At 42.1% G+C, this 22,236-nt stretch overlaps 1 protein-coding gene across 3 annotated transcripts in view; it reads left to right on the top strand.

Moving 5' to 3' along the window:
- LOC124121979 (serine/threonine-protein kinase TBK1-like) overlaps nucleotides 1-21,963 on the top strand; it is a 29,393-nt gene extending 7,430 nt beyond the window's left edge. For all 3 annotated transcript variants that reach the window (XM_046485119.2, XM_046485125.2, XM_046485132.2), the window contains 17 exons: nucleotides 1,943-2,080; nucleotides 3,282-3,408; nucleotides 5,971-6,061; nucleotides 6,914-7,004; nucleotides 7,621-7,781; nucleotides 8,906-9,016; nucleotides 10,730-10,909; nucleotides 11,520-11,722; nucleotides 12,187-12,337; nucleotides 13,410-13,596; nucleotides 14,413-14,519; nucleotides 15,138-15,254; nucleotides 15,702-15,803; nucleotides 16,215-16,311; nucleotides 17,078-17,142; nucleotides 17,853-17,918; nucleotides 19,581-21,963. In XM_046485119.2, the coding sequence (XP_046341075.2) occupies nucleotides 1,943-2,080; nucleotides 3,282-3,408; nucleotides 5,971-6,061; nucleotides 6,914-7,004; nucleotides 7,621-7,781; nucleotides 8,906-9,016; nucleotides 10,730-10,909; nucleotides 11,520-11,722; nucleotides 12,187-12,337; nucleotides 13,410-13,596; nucleotides 14,413-14,519; nucleotides 15,138-15,254; nucleotides 15,702-15,803; nucleotides 16,215-16,311; nucleotides 17,078-17,142; nucleotides 17,853-17,918; nucleotides 19,581-19,659 (2,073 nt within the window). In that variant the 3' untranslated portion in view covers nucleotides 19,660-21,963. The remainder of the gene's footprint in view (nucleotides 1-1,942; nucleotides 2,081-3,281; nucleotides 3,409-5,970; nucleotides 6,062-6,913; nucleotides 7,005-7,620; nucleotides 7,782-8,905; nucleotides 9,017-10,729; nucleotides 10,910-11,519; nucleotides 11,723-12,186; nucleotides 12,338-13,409; nucleotides 13,597-14,412; nucleotides 14,520-15,137; nucleotides 15,255-15,701; nucleotides 15,804-16,214; nucleotides 16,312-17,077; nucleotides 17,143-17,852; nucleotides 17,919-19,580) is intronic.
- The last annotated feature ends 273 nt before the right edge of the window (nucleotides 21,964-22,236 follow it).

The raw sequence follows: 22,236 nt of genomic DNA, 5'->3' as shown, positions 1-22,236 counted from the left end.
GTCCCAGTCCTACTAAAAGATATGGAAATTGTATACTTTGGAACCGGCGGATTTCGTTAGATACTCTCCATGTTTACTAGTTTTCTCTCATCCTAGCTTATATAAAGGTGTGCTTATTGGAATACGAAAGATCAAAAGTCTCATTGTCATGTAGACTTGACCCCAGACTGATTTCCAGCATTGACTAATTTTAATATCAATTGGTTTCGACTCACCTCAAGTAAACTTTATTTCCGCTTCAGGTAATCCAATTATATATGAAACGTACCAATAATACCAATTTAATTTGAGGATGGCACGGACAGATAACGAACAGCAGCTGTTGTATAATAATGTTAGTTCATGGTTTTCAAAATATTAGCAATATATCGAGACAACATTTGTAATTCTAATATAGACAGACAGACATCTAGTTTATTTGAATCTCACTTCATTTTTATATCTAAAATATGATATAATGTGATATACACTCTAGATTACAAGTGTGCAAGAATCTATTTAAACTTAATAGCATCATGTCTTACTAAGGGGACTCAGCAATATTCCAGCTATATGACGGCGGTCCGGACCAAACAATCCAGTGATTGATATCATGAGTACGGATCCACACAATTGGGATAGGTTGACATGCATCAATCAAGTCAGCGAGCCTGACCAATCGATCCCGTTAGTTGTCTCTTACGATAAGCATAGTCGCCTCTTAAGACAAGCATGGGTTGCTGAAGACCTATTCTAACCCGGATCTTAGGGGTCTATGAGGCGTATGGGCATGTCGCACATGCGAATTTGACATAGTGGAGAATGCCTTTAGCTATATACACTATCGAGTTGAAGAACAGCTGATTCAGCACAAGATGAACTGGGGGGCAAAAGAAAGTACAGTTTTTTTTGTTTTTTTTTATAATTGAAATTGAAAGAACTGTTTATGTCTATCCATCACTCATTCCTGAGCCGTTTGTAAAAAGTAATATGAGGCTGGATACTTTTGTGTAAAACACATTGGTTCAATGAAGACTTAATCTCATTAGAATCAGATCTTAGTTCTCGCTACCGCTGAACAAAGCTTTGTTTAGCGGTAGCGAGAACTAAGATCTGATTTTAATGAGATCGAATGAAGACTCGGGTAAGAAATGAACTTGCAACCACATGGCCTCTGCCATGTATGAGATGTTGTAAATGTGTGCTGAATAGGCATTTTTTATTTATTTTCAAAGATACTGTCTTAGGTACCTACCAGCTCTGTATTATGCGAATAATTTTTTTTGAATTTCTAAAAGTTTGAAACCAAATTATATTTTAAAAACTAAAACCACGTAGAAGTATTCTTAGATTGCTAACTAAGCGGCAATGTATTTAACCTTTTGGATATAATATCGCTAACTTGAGACATACTCATTTAAAAATCAAACATATAATGAAAAATCAAGAGGCATTGTTTCTGTTACTCCTCATTTTACTTTAGACAGGACTTTTAGTTAACATGGAACAGTGATAGACCCGTGAAGATCCGAGGTAGTGGTCTTCAGCAAGCCATGCTTGCCGTAAAAGGCGACTATGCTTGTCGTAAAAGGCGACTAAAGGGATCGGGTGGTCAAGCTCGCTGACTTGGTTGAAGCATGTCATCGATCCCATTTGCGTGGATCGATGCTCATGATGTCAATCACTGAATTGTCTGATCCAGTCTCGATTATTTACAGACCGCCGTCATATAGCTGGAATATTGCTGAGTGCGGCGTAAAACAACAAGCCAATGGAACAGTGAACAGTGAACAGTCTGTGGCGATTTCGGGCAGAATGCGTCTCCAGGACTTAAAGAGTCGACTGCAATGTGAATTGGGTCGTTACAAAATGTGAATCGGGTGATCTGTGCTCCAATACTGTTCTGTCTGAGTCAACTCAATAGCAGGGATATTAATAACATAAAATGTTCTGCTGATGGCAGGGTACAGGGGAACAACACGCTTTGAAAATATTTAAAGACGCACAGTGGGCACGCTCTGAAGAACGCCGACGCGAGGTATCTGCACTGCAACAACTTAACCACCACAACATCATCAAATTCTTTGGCGAAGAGGAAGAGGTGAGTTCCCATGGTATCGATAACCTTGAGGCACAAGGTCCTGCTCTGTGATGCGATCCGATCATTATTGCCATTCTTTGGGTGTCAGTCTTCAGGACAGTTCGCTGTGCAGAGTTGCGTTCCTTAGGTTCGCAGAAACCTATAATCGTGGGTTCGAATCCTAGATTTTTTATGTTTCTTGGTTTGTCGGCCTCATATCCATGCCCGTTGATTTCATCAAAGTGGTTCGTGACTTTCCACAGAACGCCTCCTCTCCCATGAGCGAAATTTGTTGAGGCGTCTATTTCTAGCGTCGTGTGGGTTAGACTCATACCGAGATATGATTGTTTGTTTGTTGTTTAACGCCGCACACAGCAGTACTCCAGCTATATAATCGAGTAAGCACTATAAAACTGGCATCAGTCGGGACTCGTACACGCTCTCACGTAAATGTGAGTGTTTGGAGTAAAGGGTTATTATCAGAATAGTTCGGATTATCACAGCATTGTGTTTTCTAGCGGACTGATGTCTTTTGATAGTTTGATTTTTTTTACCAAAACATTTTTCGCGTTTCCAATACTTCCATGGCAACAACTTTGACTTAGACTGAAAACTGCTCGTTTCCGGAGCAGATATTGAAAACCGTACACGTTTTCTTCACGAATCAAATTTGCTACATTGGTTGGTATTGTGGTGAACTGGTGCCTTTTGATTTTTGGGGATTTAAAAACAATAACTGATTTTCTATAGCAACAACTTTTACATTGAATGAAAATGGGGGAAGTCCTCCTTTCCGGAGCAGATCTTGAAAACAGTGCATTTATATTTTCTTAACCAAACTTGGCATATAGATAGTTCTAGTAGTGAACTGGTCCCTTGAGATACTTTGGGAAGTTTAATATATTTATCCACAACAATTATTTGCAATTGCGGAATATATCGATGACTTATCTACTTGTTTCAAAACATTTCCGCGCCAGAATATCAAATACCTAACAGTGATGGTACATGTTCAAGTAGTCTGCCTCCCAGACCCTGGAGAATATAGTAAGAAAGAAATCCAGCTCAAGTCTAGAATGATTTGGCAAGTCTAGATTGCTTCAGCTGAAATAAAGCATTGTTTTGAGCTCCATTTGGAGTTTGTTGTTTTTGGAGATAAATTTATATATTTTGAAATGAGACAACGTTATTTCTGGGTCTAAATGTTCGTCTCATGTTCCAGGCGTTTACGGGGAGGACGCTGCTGGTGTTGGAACTGTGTGAGGAGAGTCTACACACCTTCCTGCAGGAACCCCACAACAGCCGGGGACTGGGGGACTCCGAAACGTTGCTACTGCTGGAGCATCTCGGTGAGTAGATCTGCGGTCATCTTCCCGAGGAGAGGGAGTTAACTGACTGCAAAAGCCCCGGAAAGTGGACTTTTACAGTCAGTTGATTCGCTTGCCTCGGTAAGATGATCTGCTGTAGACTGGACCTTTTTCATGTTCCGCCGGGGGAACAGTGGCCCAGTCATATAAGACGCTGTAGTTCGCTGCGAAGAGTTGCTTCTCTTAGGCGTGCCAGAAATCTGTGATCGTGGGTTCGAACCCCAGATTCGCCCCGATTATGTTTCTTGTTTTTTTCAGCAGAATAAATGTCTAAGATCTGCATCACTTCCGGCTTTCCTCCCACATTAAGGCACACTGTGATATAACTGAAATACTGTTAAAATCGGTGTTAAACTCATCTTCCCGATGCAAGAGAGTTAACTGACTTTTGAAGTCCAGTTTCCACCCTTGCCGAACTAGGCTGGAATTCCTGGGCTCGATCGTAGCGCCACCAGTGGCTATTACGAGATATGTCTTTTCTATGCCTCTCCTATTGACCAATCAGATTCAACCACTCGTATCACTTGCATTTGTTTCAAACAAAACGGTGGCGCCCAGTCAAGACGATCTGATCGATAATCAAGATCTATATTGTGATAAAACGAGTCTTACATCGCGAAGTGCATCAAAATCATGTGAGAACCTTGATTAAAAACATGAGAAGATTGAGAAAATATCTGTTGACAACGAGTTAGCGGTGCACATGCTTTGCAAATCCTGCAGTCGACCGAAATCTGCATGACACTCTACGAACCGGATTTCGATTTCGGTGCACAATTTTGATTGGACTATGCATAGATTCGTTAGTCCAGCCAAAATGTAACTCCATAATACCAGCCTAGTTCGGCCAGGGTGGAAACTGGACTTTTATAGTCAGTTAACTCACTTGCCTCGGTGAGATGTGTTAAACTAATCTAATGCATTCATTTCATGTTACTGTGTGGGTATTCCGGGTCAGATCCAGGTCTTCAGTGCTTTCTGCCGGTCTTATGTCTTTGGGCAGCTGACACTAGTTTAAACATGCTGTGTTGAGGTTCGACATGTTTGTTATGAAGGTCGACGTGGTGTAATGATGATCGACATGTGTTGAGTTTCGAAATGGTGTGTTGAAGGTCGACATTATGTAATGAGTGTCGACATGGTGTGATGAAGGTCGACATGGTGTGATGAAGGTCGACATTGTTGTGTTGAAGGTCGACATTGTTGCGTTGAAGGTCGACATTGTTGTGTTGAAGGTCGACATGGTTTGATGAAGGTCGACATTGTTGTGTTGAAGGTCGACATGGTTTGATGAAGCTCGACATTGTTGTGTTGAAGGTCGACATGTCGTGTGATGAAGGTCGACATTGTTGTGTTGAAGGTCGACATGATGTGATGAAGGTCGACATGATGTGATGAAGGTCGACATGCCGTGTGATGAAGGTCGACATTGTTGTGTTGAAGGTCGACATGGTGTGATGAAGGTCGACATTGTTGTGTTGAAGGTCGACATGGTGTGATGAAGGTCGACATTGTTGTGTTGAAGGTCGACATGGTGTGATGAAGGTCGACATTGTTGTGTTGAAGGTCGACATGATGTGATGAAGGTCGACATGGTGTGATGAGAGTCGAGCTTGGTGTGTGTAGAGGGTCGATGTGGTGTGATGAGAGTCAAAAAGGTCTGATGAATTTCGACATTGTGTGATGAGTGTCGACATGGTGCCTTGAGGGTCGTTATGGTGTGATGAGTGTCGACAAGGTGTGTTGAGAGTCGACTTTGTTGTTTGCTGAGAGTCGACATTGTGTGATGAGTGTCGACATGGTGTGTTAAAAGTCGACATTGTTGTGTGTTGAGAGTCGACATTGTTGTGTGCTGAGAGACGTCATTGTTGTGTGTTGAGATTCGACATTGTTTTTTGTTAAGAGTCGACATTGTTGTGTGTTGAGAGTCGACATTGTGTTTTGTTAAGAGTCGACATTGTTGTGTGCTGAGAGTCGACATTGTTGTTTGCTGTGTTGACATGGTGTATTAAGAGTCGACATTGTTGTGTGTTGAGAGTCGACATTGTTGTGTGTTGAGAGTCGACATTGTTGTGTGTCGAGAGTCGACATGGTGTGTTGAGAGTCGACATTGTTGTGTGTTGAGAGTCGACATTGTTGTGTGTTGAGAGGCGACATTGTTGTGTGTTGAGAGTCGACATTGTTGTGTGTTGAGAGTCGACATTGTTGTGTGCTGAGAGGCGACATTTTTGTGTGTTGAGAGTCGACATTGTTGTGTGTTGAGAGTCGACATGGTGTGTTGAGAGTCGACATTGTTGTGTGTTGAGAGGCGACATTGTTGTGTGTTGAGAGGCGACATTGTTGTGTGTTGAGAGTCGACATTGTTGTGTGTTGAGAGTCGACATTGTTGTGTGTTGAGAGTCGACATGGTGTGTTGAGAGTCGACATTGTTGTGTGTTGAGAGTCGACATTGTTGTGTGCTGAGAGGCGACATTGTTGTGTGTTGAGAGGCGACATTGTTGTGTGCTGAGAGGCGACATTGAGATTCTGTTGATTGTTTTCCAGGTTCGGCCGTTCATTACCTTCATACACAGAAGTACGTGCACCGGGACATCAAACCCGGCAACATTCTGCGCCACATCGACAACGACGGAAGGTAAACCTATTTCCGCTGTATACCTCCCATGACTGTATTATCTCATCTGCAGTCGTGTGGTAATGCTAACACCGACCTGATACTGATTGGAAACCAATGAGTAGTTTAACTTTAATCGGAATCCCAGCGTAGAATACATCTCAGTGTCCGATGCTTATCGTAAGAGTGGACAAAAGTCAATCGGGTGGTCAGACTCTGCTGACTTAGCTTGTGGATCGCCCCTAAAGCTTCAATCACTGGTTTGTCTGACCCAGACTCGATTATTCGACATACCACCGTGTGTAGGCACGTGGTCACAAATCAGGTTAAGTTGAGCAACGTCTGTCGTGGCGAGTCCTTGGGTGGTTGACCGCGTTGGCTCCTGAGAGTTTCTAGGGCTTCGGTCCTGCCCCATACTGAAGCACATGTGGCGTCTCCTTGGGCAAGTGACTTTTTTGGAAATCATATAGCTCAGAATAGTGATGACTATGACCAGATGAACATACATATGACTGACATCTCATATACGGTTGATAACAGCCTTGAAAAAAGTGTATGGTTCGCGTTACAGGAGAGAGTGTTGTGTTACTGAATTGAGAGTTACATATGCTTATGCGAATCACTTGTGTAACATAGTAACTGTTGTACGTGTACAGTATCCAGCCTTTTTACTAGGGCAGGATTTATGTGTGATATTGTTCGCTGCGGTCGGGTAGCCTAGTTGTTAAAGCGTTCGCTCGTCACGCCGAAGACCTGACTTCGATTCCCCACATGGGTACAATGTTTGAAGCCCATTTGCTGTCTCCCGCCGTGACATACCTGACATATTGCTAAAAGCGGCGTAAAACCATACTCACTCACTCTTTTTTGCAGTTGCACATACAAGTTGTCTGATTTCGGAGCCAGTCGATTGATAGAAGAGGAAGATTTGTTTATGTCCCTGGCGGGAACTGAAGAATATCTGGTAAAATACTCTTGACTCTTGATGCATATTATTCTCTCTTTCATTTGCACTAAACTGGGACTTGGTTCAAGTCTAAAACATGACCCTCGCAAGATACCTATCCTTACAATAAATCGTGGAGCCTCTTTGTGGGAGATGGAGTCAGAAATATCCAAACACAAACAAGTAACATAACAGGAAGTTACCCGTGAAGATCCGGGTTAAACGTGGTCTTCAGCAACCCTTGCTCGTCTTAAGAGGCGACTAACGGGATGGGGTGGTCAGGCTCGCTGACTAGGTTGATGCCTGTCATCGTATTCCAATTGCGTTGATCGATGCTCATGATATCAACCACTGGATTGTCTGGTGCAAACTCGATTATATAGAGATCGCCGTCATAGAGTTGGAATATTGCTGAATGACGGCGTTCATCAACAAATAAATTAACAGACAGACATTGGAAAGTTTGTCTTTGCTTATCATGTACAGCTACAATCGTCATGGCAACAGATTTAACATAACTGTACATAATTGGAATAAGGCGTATAGAACGTTCAGTGATTGAAGCGTATATTTTATGTACAAATAACGTTTCTGTATACACCATTATAGCCACAGATGTTTTCTATTGGATCAGCACCCCAAAGTGTACGAGAAGGCGTTCGTGGACCGTGGTGCCGTCATCTGCTTCGACTCCTCCATTGACCTCTGGAGTGTGGGCTGCACCCTGTACCAGGCAGTCACGTGTCAGATCCCCTTCCGGCCCCACGGGGGAGTCAGGTCCAACAGGGCGATCATGTCAGTCACGTGAAATATTTGGTTAACTTGTAGGAATTTACAATATCTAGAAATATACAACTGCTACTACTGCTAGACTACTACTACTACTACTACTACTACTACTACTACTACTACTACTACAAATACTACTACTACTACTACCACTGTTACTACAACAACTATTACTACTATTATTATTACTACTACTATAACTACTACTACTACTATTACTACCACCACTACTACTATTACTACCACTACTACTACTACTACCACTGTTACTACAACTACTACTACTCCTACTACTACTATTATTACTACTAATATTACTACCACTTCTACTACTACTACTACTATTACTACTACTATTACTCCTACTACTACTGCTACTACTACTACCACTACTACTACTACTACTACTATTACTACTACTTCTATCATTACTACTACTACTACTACTGCTGTTGCTGCTGCTTCTACTACTGTTACTACTACTACTGTTACTACTACTACTGTTACTATCACCACTACTTTTACTACTACACTACTACAACTGCCGATACTACTACTGCAGAAACTACTTCTACTACTACACTAATACTACTACTACTACTACACTACTTCTACTACTACTACTACTACTACACTACTACTACTACTACTACACTACTACTACTACTACTACTACTACACTACTACTACTACTACTACTACTACACAACTAATACTACTACTGTTACCGCTACTACTACAACTACTATACTACTACTACTACTACTACTACTACACTACTACTACTACTACTGTTACTGCTACTACTACAACTACTATACTACTACTACACTACTACTACTACTTCTACTACTGTTACTGCTACTACTACTACTACGCTACTACTACTACTTCTACTACTGTTACTGCTACTACTACATTGTAGTTCAATCGCTCCTTGCTACACTTCCTCCTGAAGTATCATAATCTAAGACCAGTTTTTAAAATCAAACTCACTCACTCACTGTCGTTCCGAAAACACGAACTGCTTGTTCACTCATAAACAAATTCCAGCTTTGAAGTATGCATATCGTCGGTCATTTCCATTTGAAACAAGATCCACCATGTTAATGTATTTTCCTTCTTGTTAGGTTTCAGATGATCGCAGAGAAACCATCTGATTCCATTTCGGGTTACCAAGCAACGGAATACGGGCAGATCATGTGGGAAAAACACATACCGAGCACGTGCAAGCTGTCACAGTACGTGTTCCTCAAAATAAGCATACCTCACAATTCGTTTTTTTCGAATTTACTAGAAACTATTCAGATTGTGATTTTCTGAAATATAGCAAGGATGAATGTATATGGCCAAACAATATGTTCACAGATATATTTTCACCTCAGTGGTACACGTCTAAGACCTGCATAACTTGGGGCTTTCCTTCCCATCAAGCAGAAATAATGTTCAAAGCGGCGTTAACCCCAAATTACTCACTCGCTCATATATTTGGGTAATTGGCTACGTTTCTGCCATTGTTTCTAACTACTTGTTAACTAATTCACAGGTTTCTAATAACAACTTTGGCTAAATTGTTTTTTTTAAACAAACTTCACCTCAACACTCTTTTCTGAACCGCAACCACATCTGGTTAAGTGTCAGAAAAGAAAACCGGAAGTGGTTTGGTGAGAGTTGTCATTTTTTGTTTCAAAACGGTTACCGGGTTTCGTTTTCGACAAGGAACGCAAGTAAGTCAAGGTTTCCATGATAAAACATACCGTAACGTATTTAGAGGTAGGTAATTGAGAGGATACGGTGATAGCATCTGTACTCGTACCTGAATGCATATTGTTACACGTTCAAATAAGTCAGGTAGAGATACGTATCCGGGCGTTCATTAGGTCCACCTATGAGTCCACAACTCTTTCATTCGCCACGATGTTATATAGCTACATGATAGTGACTGCAACGTTTAAAGGCGTGTGGGTTGGTCTGTCTCCCAGACCCAAGAGAATTAATTCAAAAATAAATCCAGCTCAGAAGTTAAGAATGATTTGGCAAGTCTAGAATGCCTCAGCCTTAAAGTTCTGGGCTCCGTTTGGATTTATTTTAAATTTTGTTGATTTTTTTGTTTTTAGAGAAAGATAACTGTTTTTGGGACTGAGGTGTGGGCGTGGGTGGGATACCTGCCTAGCCCCTGTCCCAGGGTCAAATCCCGACAAACACAAACTTCAACTTCTAACTTCAGCTACCTTCGAAATCACTGTGTGACTGCCATGTCATGTTATGTTACATCAGGGAGACATCCGTGTTAGAATAGATCTTCAGCAACCCATGCTTGCCACAAGAGGCGACTATGCTTGTCGTATGAGGCGACTAAAGGGATTGGGTGGTCAGGCTCGCTGACTTGGTTGATGCACGTCATGGATCCCAATTGCGTGGGTCGATGCTGATGGTGTCAATCACTGGATTGTCTTGTCCAGACTTGATTATCTACAGACCGCCGTGATATAGCTGGAATATTGCTGAGTGCGGCGTTAAACTGCAAACAAATACATCACGGTGACTTTTCAAAGATGTATTTAGACTCCCTGCAGTATCCCACATCTCATCCCCAATGTCATGCTTCAGGAACCCCCCCCCCCCCCCCCCCGACTCTGTGCTGCTGGCCATGATGGTAATAGTCCAGCTGCTGCTCTCTACGTTCGAACCTCTGTAAAGTAGTTATTAATTTAGATGTATTTGTTTAACCTACTTAAATAAGGGAGTGTTATTGGCTCCCTGCTAAAAGCCCTGTCCTGTGGCGGTGGGGTAGCCTAGTGGTTGAAAGGTTCGCCCGCCCGGGTTCGAGTCCCAATAAGGGTACAGGGTTTGAAGCCCATTTATGGTGTCCCCTGACGTGATGTTGCTGGAATATTGCTGAAAGCGGCGTAAAACAATACTCACTTCCATTTTACTGTTGTTTTTTATTCAAGGCCACTGAGAGAGAAACTGAGGTCTTTGATAGCCGGGCTGTTGGAGAAGGACCAGGCACGCCTTCTTTCACATGACCAGTTCCACCAGCACGTGAAGGTCATCACACACTACGTCATGGTCGTCGTCTTCAACGCCGAGGACGTCACATTCATCATCATCTACATCAAACCAAGCTCGAGGTAAGTCCCAGATTAACAAAGACTTAACAAAAAGTTAAGCTTCTTTTGGGAAGTATCTAAATGAGTGGCTTTTATACCGCTTTTAATAATATTCCAGCAGAAATGAGTACCTTTGTTTGGAACGAACCCTGGCCTTGGGCGTGACGAGCGAACCCTCTAAGCACAAGGCTACCCATACGCCCCAGTATCTAAATGGGAATTGGATGGTCACAACGGATGGTTAGTACCGTGTCACGGTTATGTGTTTACAATGCTAAACACTGGCTCGTGTTGCCCAGCGACGAGTTTGTGAGCGAGTTGTGTTTTGAGCCGCTTTTAACAGTATTGCAATTAAATGACTGCGTGTCAGCTTCGTGTGGTACAAAAGCAAGCAGTGAAGCCAATCTTGGACGTTACCACTTTGGTGAAACCAACGAGATTTGATAAATAAACCAACGGTCATAAGCAGCACTATTCTGTTATTCGAGTCAACGGATCCGGGTACGGCTAAGGGACGCAACTCTTCACAGACAATATCTGCGCCTAACACCAGTATTCTGCGAGTGTGTATGTATCTGCATCAACGCACGATTACAAACCTATATTCCCACTGAATTGTTTGTATTCCCAGCCTGGCGGAGTTTAAAGACGATGTTGCAGGGAGGACGGAAATCATGGCCGGAGATCAGCTGCTCTTTCACCGGGGCCTCAGTTTGTCCGATCTTCTCGTGGATGACGCCACCGTCGGTTGTTTGTCATGTGACTTCCGGGAACCAGTTATTTTGATCGCGAGGAACGAGACAGACTGTGTGATGAGAGATCCGAAAACCTTGGGTACGATCTCATTTCTAACGAACTTTACATCTGTTTATCAGCATTCACAATATAGAAGTGTGGTGGCTGTCAGTTTCTGCTGTTAAACGATTTAATATGATGTGTTTTGATATGGTTGTTAAGTGCAGTGAACAGTATTTCAATTAAGTCACGGCGTGTTTATGTGGGGGAAAAGCCCGAAGTAATGCAGATCAGGCGTTTACAACTTTGTTGAAACCCACGAGCACGGGTATGCTGCTGACATTCCGATGCTCCAATTCTGATAGACTGGGATTCGAACTCAAGATTATAACATCATGACACGCCTATGTCACACAACTCTGTACAGATCACGTGACCCCGTGACGACGTCCCCGGGGGCTATTAAGGCTGAGATACGTGAATATTTGCCGTCAATAAGGGCAAACTTCAATTCAATGTTATTTTATTTTGATGATACCACTGATGTACAATGTTTCCCTCAGAATCGCCGCCTACATTTCCGCCTGGTTCACTGCTGGCGAAGGACATCCACGTGGCCCACAAGATGGCGGTGTTCCTGTCAAGGGTGGAGGAAAGGATAGCGTCATTCGTTGACATTGAGGAATGCATGGGGAAAGCAGACACGTGCATGAGGTGATTGCCATACCTGTTCCTCCTAAACCACGTATCTCTCACGATTTAGGTTCCAGATTAACGTATGTCTTTGTAGTGAGTAAATGAATAAGAGAGTTTGTTTAAATGTCGCTTTGAACAGTAGAGTGTCAGTTTGACGTGGCAGAAAAACCCAAAGCGATGCAGGTCTTAGAGTGTATGAGTTGGGTTCAACGCCGCTTTGAACAGTTTTCCACTTATATCATGGCGTGTCAGCTTAAGGTGGGAGGAAAGTCGGAAGTGACGCAGGCCTCAGGCGTCTGCGGGACAGCCGGTCTTAGAAGTTTATAACTTTGGTGAAAGCCACATGAACGGGCATGGTGCTATCAATCCAAGCAGGGCGAATCTGTGTTTCGAACCGACAGTCACAGGCCTCTGGCATCATTAAGGGGCACAACTCTTCACAGCGGCATGTACTTGTTAATACCCACGAGGTTGTAGTGATGACCAGGAGTTTAATTGGGACGAATTTTGAGATTCAAACCTCCGTCTACCGGATTGTGGCACAGCTAAAGTGAGGTGAGGTGAAATGGGGTTTAACGTCGCGTCCAAGATTATTGCACTTATATCGCGACGTGCATGTACGTGTGTGTGTTTGTGTGGCTGCTTGTACTAGTCCGGATTGATGCCGATTTATAGTGCTAGCTCACTGAGATACCATGCCGCAGTTTAACATGAATACCCCACTCAGACACGGTATACTGACTCCGAGCCGACCAGTCCTTGTTTTAGCCCCTTAATGCCGAGCGCCAGACAGAGTAACAACAAGTACCATCTTTTAACGTCTTTTGGTATGACGCGGCCGGGGATCGAACCCCGGACCTTCCGCTCTCCGGGCGGACGCTCCACGAAGGCGGTCCGCACAGCTAAGGGAGGAGTTCGGAAATGAGTTCAGATTGAAGCATCTTAGACCACAGAAATGACAGAAAGGACTTCGGGTTATATCGAGACGAAATGTGACACAAGTGGCCAAATGTTATTTCATCATAATTAATAGGACCCCGAGTATGCAAAACTGTCCCTGTAAACCAGTGCCGTACACTTTATCCTGCAGTGCCCACTTGAAGAAGCATCAGTCCAATTTGGAACGGGCTTCAAGCAAATTGAGCACGAAGTTACAAAACACAAGGGCCAAACTAGAACTCATGCTTGACCTTGAAAGCAAGAGGGTCCAGGTCACCTTGGAACACAACTCGTCAATCTCCCACAGATGTCGAAAAGTCCGGAGCTCAATACCAAAAGTAAGACTATCCTTGTATCACTATGTGACTGAGTGTGTTATCGTTGAACAATAATGTCCGACTGCAAGTTGTATGCATTTTTAGGAATTGCTTTAGCAGAACATTTTAGTTAGGCAATAATAGAGCTGTCCAATACAGAGGATTTTAAGTGACGCACAGACCTTAGAGACGTTTTCCTTTCAGACTCTTTTACTACATGTTTTGACATGAAGGTGGCAGACGTGTGTTGTGGGTGAAATACATCTTCCCGAGGCAAGGAGGTTAACAGACTTTAAAAGTCCAGTTTCCACCCTTGCCGAACTAGGCTGGAATTCCTGGGCTCGATCGTAGCGCCACCAGTGGCTATTACGAGTTATGTCCTTTCTATGCCTCTGACCAATCAGATTCAACCTCTCGTATCACTTGCATTTGTTTCAAACAAAACGGTGGCGCCCAGTCAAGACGATCTGATCGATAATCAAGATCTATATTGTGATAAAACGAGTCTTACATCGCGAGGTGCATCAAATCACGTGAGCACCTTGATTAAAAACATGAAAGGATTTGGAAAATATCTGCTGACAACGAATTGGCGATGCACATGTTTTGCAAATCCTGCAATCGATCGAAATCTGCATGACAGTTTACGAACCGGATTTTGATTTCGGAGCGCGATTTTGATTGGACTATGCATAGACTCGTTAGTCCAGACAAAACGTAACTCCATAATACCAGCCTAGTTCGGCAAGGGTGGAAACTGGACTTTTATAGTCAGTTAACTCCTTTGCCTCGGGAAGATGGTGAAATATGACAGGTGTTCCTCTACCTTTGTTCCAGCTCAAGGAACAGCTCCAGAAGGTGAACGTAGAGTTATCCAACTGTAAACAACAGATGCCTAATCTTGCTGTACGGCTAATGGGCAACTACAGGTGTTCGCCCAAATGGTGAGGCTTCCTGTCGCCACATGGACACCAGTGACACTCCAGACCATATGCTTCTGTTCACGACGATTGTTTATGTCCGATGACACACGGGGCTGCTATGAGCTGCAGAGATTTGTCACATTTCATCCACAAATAACTTGATTTAGAACTACTTCCTGGCTTTTCTCTAAGAGCCATCTTACACATGACAGACACTTCCGGTTTTAACATGTCGCAAGTCCCCAGGGTCAACGTTGTTTTTTGTTACTTTGCAATGGTTCGAGTGAGTTCTCTTTTTTTTAAAGTGATATTTGAATTTTATGTGACAAACGTAGAGCTTTTGTCGTACCTGACAATTTACTCTTTTCAGATACACACGGTGCTCAGCATTTGAGCAAGGATGACTTCTTTACGTTATAGGATGTGTTAAACCACTACAAATAACCTGGCCTAATGGGCATCAGGGATAGGTTCAGGATGACCTGGTCCACTGTGATTTTTATCTTGTCACTATCACTCTGTCAATATGTGACTGTCCAGATACAAACTGCAGAGATCTTCCGGGATGCCGCATCGTCTCGGTCGACGGTAATTCAGTGGCAGATACAGGTTTTGATCTTGCGTATCTCCATGTTTCAGTGTTGACAAGGCATCGACTCTGTCCTTGAAAGGACGGGAAAGTTGGCGGAGGATGTACGGGAGGAAGAAATGTCTGCCCTTGTCGGAGCTGCAGCAACTGCATCACACTAGAGACAGGTAAGGTCAAGGTTGGCTCCGTCAGGTCAATGTGAGGTTAAAGGTTAGAGGTCAATTTTAAGATGTTTGCGTTATCGTTTACTCACATGAATAATTTTGAAGTAACGATATGGTGGCATAGCTCAGTTGCTAGTGTATATTTACGTAATGGCCCATGCACGGGGTCGAATCCATACAAGGAAAAGCATATAACTTGTGTACCCCGCCATGCTGTGGTTGCTGTGATCCAGCCAAACATCACCCTGACGTTTTGTGTTTTTATTGTTTTAATTTTTATATTTATCCATATCGGCATGGGGCAGTTCATTCCTGAAGATTTGTACATATTTTGATTTCTAATCCCCAGCCCAACTGTATTTCCCCATCCATTGCTATTAGTATATTTATTACTTGCAAGTTGAGATGTTGTATGAGATGCAGTCTGTTAATGATAATTATATCTTGCAGGAAGACTATGGAAGATATATGCTCGTCTTGCACGTCGCTGTATCAAGACCATTGCCTTCCCAACGTGAAGAAACACATGACTGCTTTCGGAAAACGTAGCCAGTAAGTAATGTCGACATGTGTGTTTCTTGCAGGTCACATGCAACGAAACATATGACTTCTATTGCAAAACGTAGCTTGTGTCAGCTTTTTTTGAAATTCGTAAATTTGTTTGATAATTTTTTCCCCCCCGGAAATCGTGGGAATTAGAATTTGAAAAAAGTTTGTTTCCTTTTTTTGATGACGAGAAAACTAATCCCTATAACAAAAATCGTGTTGTCTGTCCTGTGGGTTGTGGATTGCAATTTTCTCGGAAAATGTAATGCTGGCATTTTTCAGTGGTAACCTATTGAATACATTCCCATCCTCGCTAAACCAGTGTATGTTATTTCCATTCTGTAATTTACTACCGCAGCATCGTTTTACTCCATATTCAAAAGACATGCCACTTAAGATAGTTGTTTCTTCTGAAAGGATGTTCCACAGTATTCAGATGAACCTGATGGACGTGAGGATGACCCTGTCTAGTGTCAAAGAGCAAGCAGATGAGCTGGATGCAACGCTTATTCAGGTGAGCTACATGACATGTCAATACATTGATACAGACTTAACTGGTGTCGCGTATGGCGTGTTTGTAATATATACTTACATGGAATCGCCTCCGTGGTAAAGTGGATAGAGCCTCTGTCAGGAAAGCGGAAGGTTCCCAGGCCAGTCATATCAAAAGATGGTACTTGTTGTTATCCTGCCTGGCGCTCGGCATTAAGGAGATAAGAAAAGGACTGGTCGGCTCGGAGTCAGTATACTTTGTCATGTTTATCTGCGGCATGGTATCTCAGTGGGCTAGCACTATGAAACCTAATAAATACTAATACACTAAATTCCACTAAAATGGAATCATTTTTGGTATTAACCAGATGTTGGAAATATGTCAAACCAACTTCTTCCACGTTGCGTTACTCGATTTGTAGACTTGCACAAGTCTCAAAGGCAATAATTAAAATAGTTTAAATCATAATTTCTAGATTACACAAATAATAAGAGCAAGTTGTCCCTATAAAAGACTGGCGTCCTTGGAGGCACTGTCAGCTCATCTAGACTTGCTATTATAAGGATAGAACTACTCTAGACCCATGGATTTATCATTCAGTACAGCAATGGAGCAAGGCTACTCGATAGTTTAATTATTCCATGAGACACCTGGCAGAAACATATATAAAAATAGATGTAAATAGTACCACTCGTCTCGGTACCATTACCAACGGTTTAATTAAAGTTATTAAAGTTTAATGATGGTTGATATGTCGTTTTGAATGAGTTTTCTCCTTCCGTTTTAGATCGGTGCTTTCAGTGGACAGGCATGGAGTGACGTCACGAGTCAGATCAGCAGTTTGCGTCTCGGGTAATTATGCTGTAGCAATGCCAAGTGAGGCTGCCATTATTTAGTGACACAAAACATGCTTACCATAGGCTCTGTGAAGATCCGGGTTAGATTTGGTCTTCATCAAACCATTCATTTTCGACTAACGGATCGGGGTTGGTCAGGCTCGCTGTCCTGTTTGATGCATGTCATCATCTCCCATTGCGAAGATCGATGCTGACGTTTTCTTTCACTGGATTGTCTGATCCAGATTCTGTTATTTACAGGCTGTCGTGGTACTGCTGCAATAATGATGTCTCTGAGGGTCAACACCACTCTAGACATCTTAAGGCGTTCTTTGGTACCATCGTATCCCAATGGCGTGATATGTTGCTCATAACATCGATCACTGGTTTGCCTGGATCATACTCGATTATTCATGTTTTGTTTGTTTGTTTGTTGTTTAACGCCGCACTCAATATTCCAGCTATATGACGGCGGTCTGTAAATAATCGAGTCTGGACCAGACAATCCAGTGATTGACATCATTAGCATCGATCCACGCAATTGGGATACGAAGACATGCTTCAACCAAGTCAGAGAGCCTGACAACCTGATCCCGTTAGTCGCCTTTTACGACAAGCATGTCTATTATTATTATAGGCTTGACTATTGTTGACTGCGAAGCTAAGAAACAAACAAACAAACAAAACTCATCTAGATAAACATATTATGTCACGTTTATATTCCAGTGTCCCGTCGGATGATGGCGGCGCTTCACTTCGCGTCATGAAGGAGTCAAATGAGAGCAGGGACAGGTAGGATCAACGTAGATGTGTTACCTCCCCTTAGTATGACTCTCTCTCAAGCTCCTTCCCAGCGCGTGACACCTTCGTTACACTCTCGGTAACATCGCTGCCACCAGTGTGGGCGCGGCCATTACAAGAATCTTGAAATTTGCCCTCTAAACCCAAATGTAGTAACGTTTATACTTTTGTTTATGTCTTTGGGAATGCCATCATTTTTCATTTTGAAAAGGTTTACCACTGACCATGTTTTCCAGATGAATTTACTTAAGTTTGTTGTTTTATTAAAGAGATTGGTTCGAGATTGCAGAGTAACGGAAAATCAACCAACTTCTCCCTTACATTCTTACTATATTAATAACATGATAGTTTTAATGAAACAGAAATTCAAAAGGGACAAAGAAAGAAAGTAATTTAGCAGCGATAAGTGTATTCGGAGTCACGACAGTCGTCACTTTGTTTGGGTAAATATAACGGTCATTCGGTTGCGAGTTCAACTCCAAGCATGGTTGGGGCCACCTATCACAGTGGGGAGTTATGACAATTGGCGGCGATAGTATAGAGAGCTCCGCGAACGGACTATCGCTGTGAGGAGCTTGTGGCTCTCTTAGAGTCAGGAAAGTTTGGGGAAGGAGAATATTGTCGGAGTCTCCGTGAACTGGTACAAATCAACCAAACAAAAACGAATCAAAGTCAGCCTATGGATCATTTTTACAAATGTGCGGTATAGCAAAATCCTTTCGCGTTATCTACGCGTCACTTTAAATCATGTTCGTCAGTCATTTGTATTGCCAATAAAAAGATCCGTGAAGATTCCGGGGTAGAATAGGTCTTCAGCAACCAATGTTGCCGTAAAATGCGACTATGCTAGTCGTAAGAGGCGACTAACGGGAACGGGTGGTCAGGCTCTCTGACTTAATTGATGCAGATCATCGATCCCAATTGCGTGGATCGATGCTCATGATATTAATCACTGGATTGTCTGGTCCAGACTCGATTATTTACAGACCGTGGTCATAAAGCTGGAATATTGCTGAGTGCGGCGTTAAACAACAAACCATCCAACCAACCAAAAGTTAATAAAAATGTTTATCAAATTTCCAGCATCAAAAGAAGCATTCTGATATTGCAATTAAAGAGCCTATGTCAATGTGTACCCAGTTGACTTTGTTGGTATTCTAGGTGGGCAAAAAATTAAATACGTTTCTTTCGCTACACTTTTAACGATTAGAATAAATAAAGTCTTTCTGCTCTCCTCACTTTTGAGAACAAAAATGTGTCTGAAAAACTTCTTTTTATGCAGTCTTACCAATACCTTCACCCCATTCTAATATTAAAGGTAAGCTGTGAATTGCCAGTCTAATTAACTTAAGATGTGTTGTTATAAAATAAATTCAAATAATGTTATGGAGACTACATTTGATGATGAGCACGTGGTTATAAAACCCACGTGCAGCAGCAGCAGCAGCAGCTGTTGCAGTTAATCAGCTTCAGGATCTTATCCCCTATACTGTTTCACATGTGACGTCATTGTGAAACAATTGAAACCTATCACCCGAACCCCTTCCAGTTGTTCATTGTAACCTGCACTTGACGTATACGAGTCAGAATAATTAATATGTATGTTTGTAGGCGAATATTAGTTTTTGATTATTGTTTTACCTTATCTTCCAGTATGGAAAAACTCCTGAAGACGATGCCCGAGTTAAATGCCATGCCGAATGTGACGTTCAACAAATTTGAAAATGGCTGACGAAGGAATACGTGTACGTGTAGGCGAGCATTACAACGTAGGCACAGATGACGTCAGCGTGTGGAGGAGGAGGAAAACACATAGACTGTGAAACTTTACGCAGATTGTAGTCTGCACGTGTCCTTATATCTTCATCATTAGCCAGTCACCTCGGATGTGTGAGGGCGTGTTGAGTGCCACTTCGATGTTACCGCAATGTTTATGCCAATGTTAATGCCGTTTATCCTGTTATTTACTTAGATATTGTAAATCTATCAGCGTGAGGAAAGTTCACATAATTTACCACAAAGTATGTAACTGCAATTTCTTCAAGGGAACATGGGATATTTGTCTTCATCCGATCAAACATCTTGATACTTGATCATCACCCCGAGGCAAGGGCGTTAACTGACTATGAAAGTCCATCTTCCCGAGGCAAGGGAGTAAACTGACAGTAAAAAGTCCAGTTTCCACCCTTGCCGAACTAGGCTGCAATTATGGAGTTATTTTATGGCTGGACTAACCAGTGGATGCATAATATCTGTCGACGCGTTGTTGACGGTACACATGCTTTGTAAATCCTGCAGTCGACCGAAATCTGCACGTTGAAATCCATGTTGTTTACGAAGCGGATGTCTAGCTCGTTACGCGATTTTGATTGGTCAATGCATAGACTCGTTAGTCCAGTCAAAACGTAACTCCATAATACCAGCCTAGTTCGGCAAGGGTGGAAACTGGACTCTTGTAGTCTGTCAACGGGAAGAAGATACTTGACAGGCGCTCTTGTTCAACAGGTCGGTAACGTCAACAGGAACGCCGACACAATAGGCTAAGATGGTTGCATTACCAGTACCACAATTGTCTATACAAAATGAACATTTGTAATTACAAAGTTGGTGTGTCAGTTAGGGTACTGACAACTGATCTTCATCACTTCCGTCATTTTAAACATTTTCGAGACGAAAGGGATGTTTTAACATGTGTTATTTTCACTTTGATCGCTCAATTTACGAGATATAAGGCCACGTTTCATCTTCCTCAAGTCATTGAGGTTACTGTAAATAACCTAAAGATCCAAATACAATTGTACAATTGTATAACCATGAATGTATTGACTACAATGTCATAATGTACTGGCTGATAGAGTAGACACAACTATTCACCTGGCATGTACTCACATGACAATAACGATTCCAGGCAAAGGGTTTCGCGAGTATGCCATGAAAGGGACACCGTGTTCATGTAATGTAACTAATCACATTACGGGGTGTTTGTTATTATACTGTAACCTGCGGGAAAGATTCATTTATGAAAATAGGTAGGAAACATATATCAATGTGTAAAATGTGATTCCCTTAGGCAATTTACAAAGTACCTGAGTATTTCAGTTATTTTACAAATTGACTGAAACATCTGTTCATTTATTTGACATATAGACTAAAACGTACACAATAAACTATTTGTGCTGGGTTCCGAAGCCACAGTAAATAAATATGCATTGACTTTCGTTTTCTTTTAATCCTATTTTTTTCATCATAAAAATGTTTTGGAATTTGTTATAATGAAGACATCAATGGAAAAATAATTGTAAAATTACTGACATATTAATTCGTTTTGTGAATTGCATAAGTGAAAATTTCAGTCGTTTCATACATTGACGGATTTTACTCTTTGACTGATTTAACGGGCATATAATTCGCCATACTGCTGCACATGAGAACATTGTATATCCATTTTGACTGGGGAGATTGGCTTGTGTAGACAGGAACATTAAACAGAAACATAAAACAGTCATGGACAGTGTTTTTTATCCCAAGAAAAGAATGGATAATGCATGCATCAGCCTGTACACGGTTCAAATTTATTATTTCTACAATTTGAAAATGATCGAAAAACATTGACATAGCCTGTGTAGTTTCTTTGCACGTTGTTCTTTGTCAGCAATTCATCGTCAATAGTTCCCATTTTTGTGTGTGTACACACTTCGTTCCGCCATGACGGATGAACGCCGTGTGTCCAAACGTGTGCCTCTTGTCGATGTAGCCAAATGTGTGTGACGTGGTGGATTAAAGGTGGTTTGTGTTACTCTGATATGCAATACAGTGAAACCTCATTGACGAACTTCATGCACTGTCTGTCTCGAGAAATGGATTAATCGATAGGTCTTTGATGGTCCCTGGACTTTGAGTGAGTGAGGTTTTACTGTATTTGGGTGTGTTTGTCTTAATGGCATATAGCAGTAAAAGCTGATTACGGTGTATGCGGTGGTGTTAAAACGAGTTTAATAAAAAGGGCATGTGTAACAAAGCATACATATGGAAAATATTTTTGATTTTGTTTGTTTGTGCATCAACCAAGTCAGCGAGTCTGACCACCCGATCCCGTTAGTCGCCTCTTACAAGCATAGTCGCCTTTTACGGCAAACATGGGTTGCTGAAGTCGTATTCTACCCCGGATCTTCAGGGGTAATTTGAAACGTAATACATAGCCAATGGATATGGGTACTTCAGTCATTTAACTCGAAGATATCATTCAATATACATCAAAGCATATCACCTCTATATTCAACATGCTACATGTCTTCCGCTTACATCGCAG

Source organism: Haliotis rufescens, unplaced genomic scaffold, assembly GCF_023055435.1.
Source record: "Haliotis rufescens isolate VD_foot unplaced genomic scaffold, xgHalRufe1.0.p SCAF_16, whole genome shotgun sequence".
Lineage (NCBI taxonomy): Eukaryota > Metazoa > Mollusca > Gastropoda > Lepetellida > Haliotidae > Haliotis > Haliotis rufescens.
Note: the sequence above shows the minus strand (reverse complement) of the source record. Positions and strands in the feature narration are given on the sequence as shown.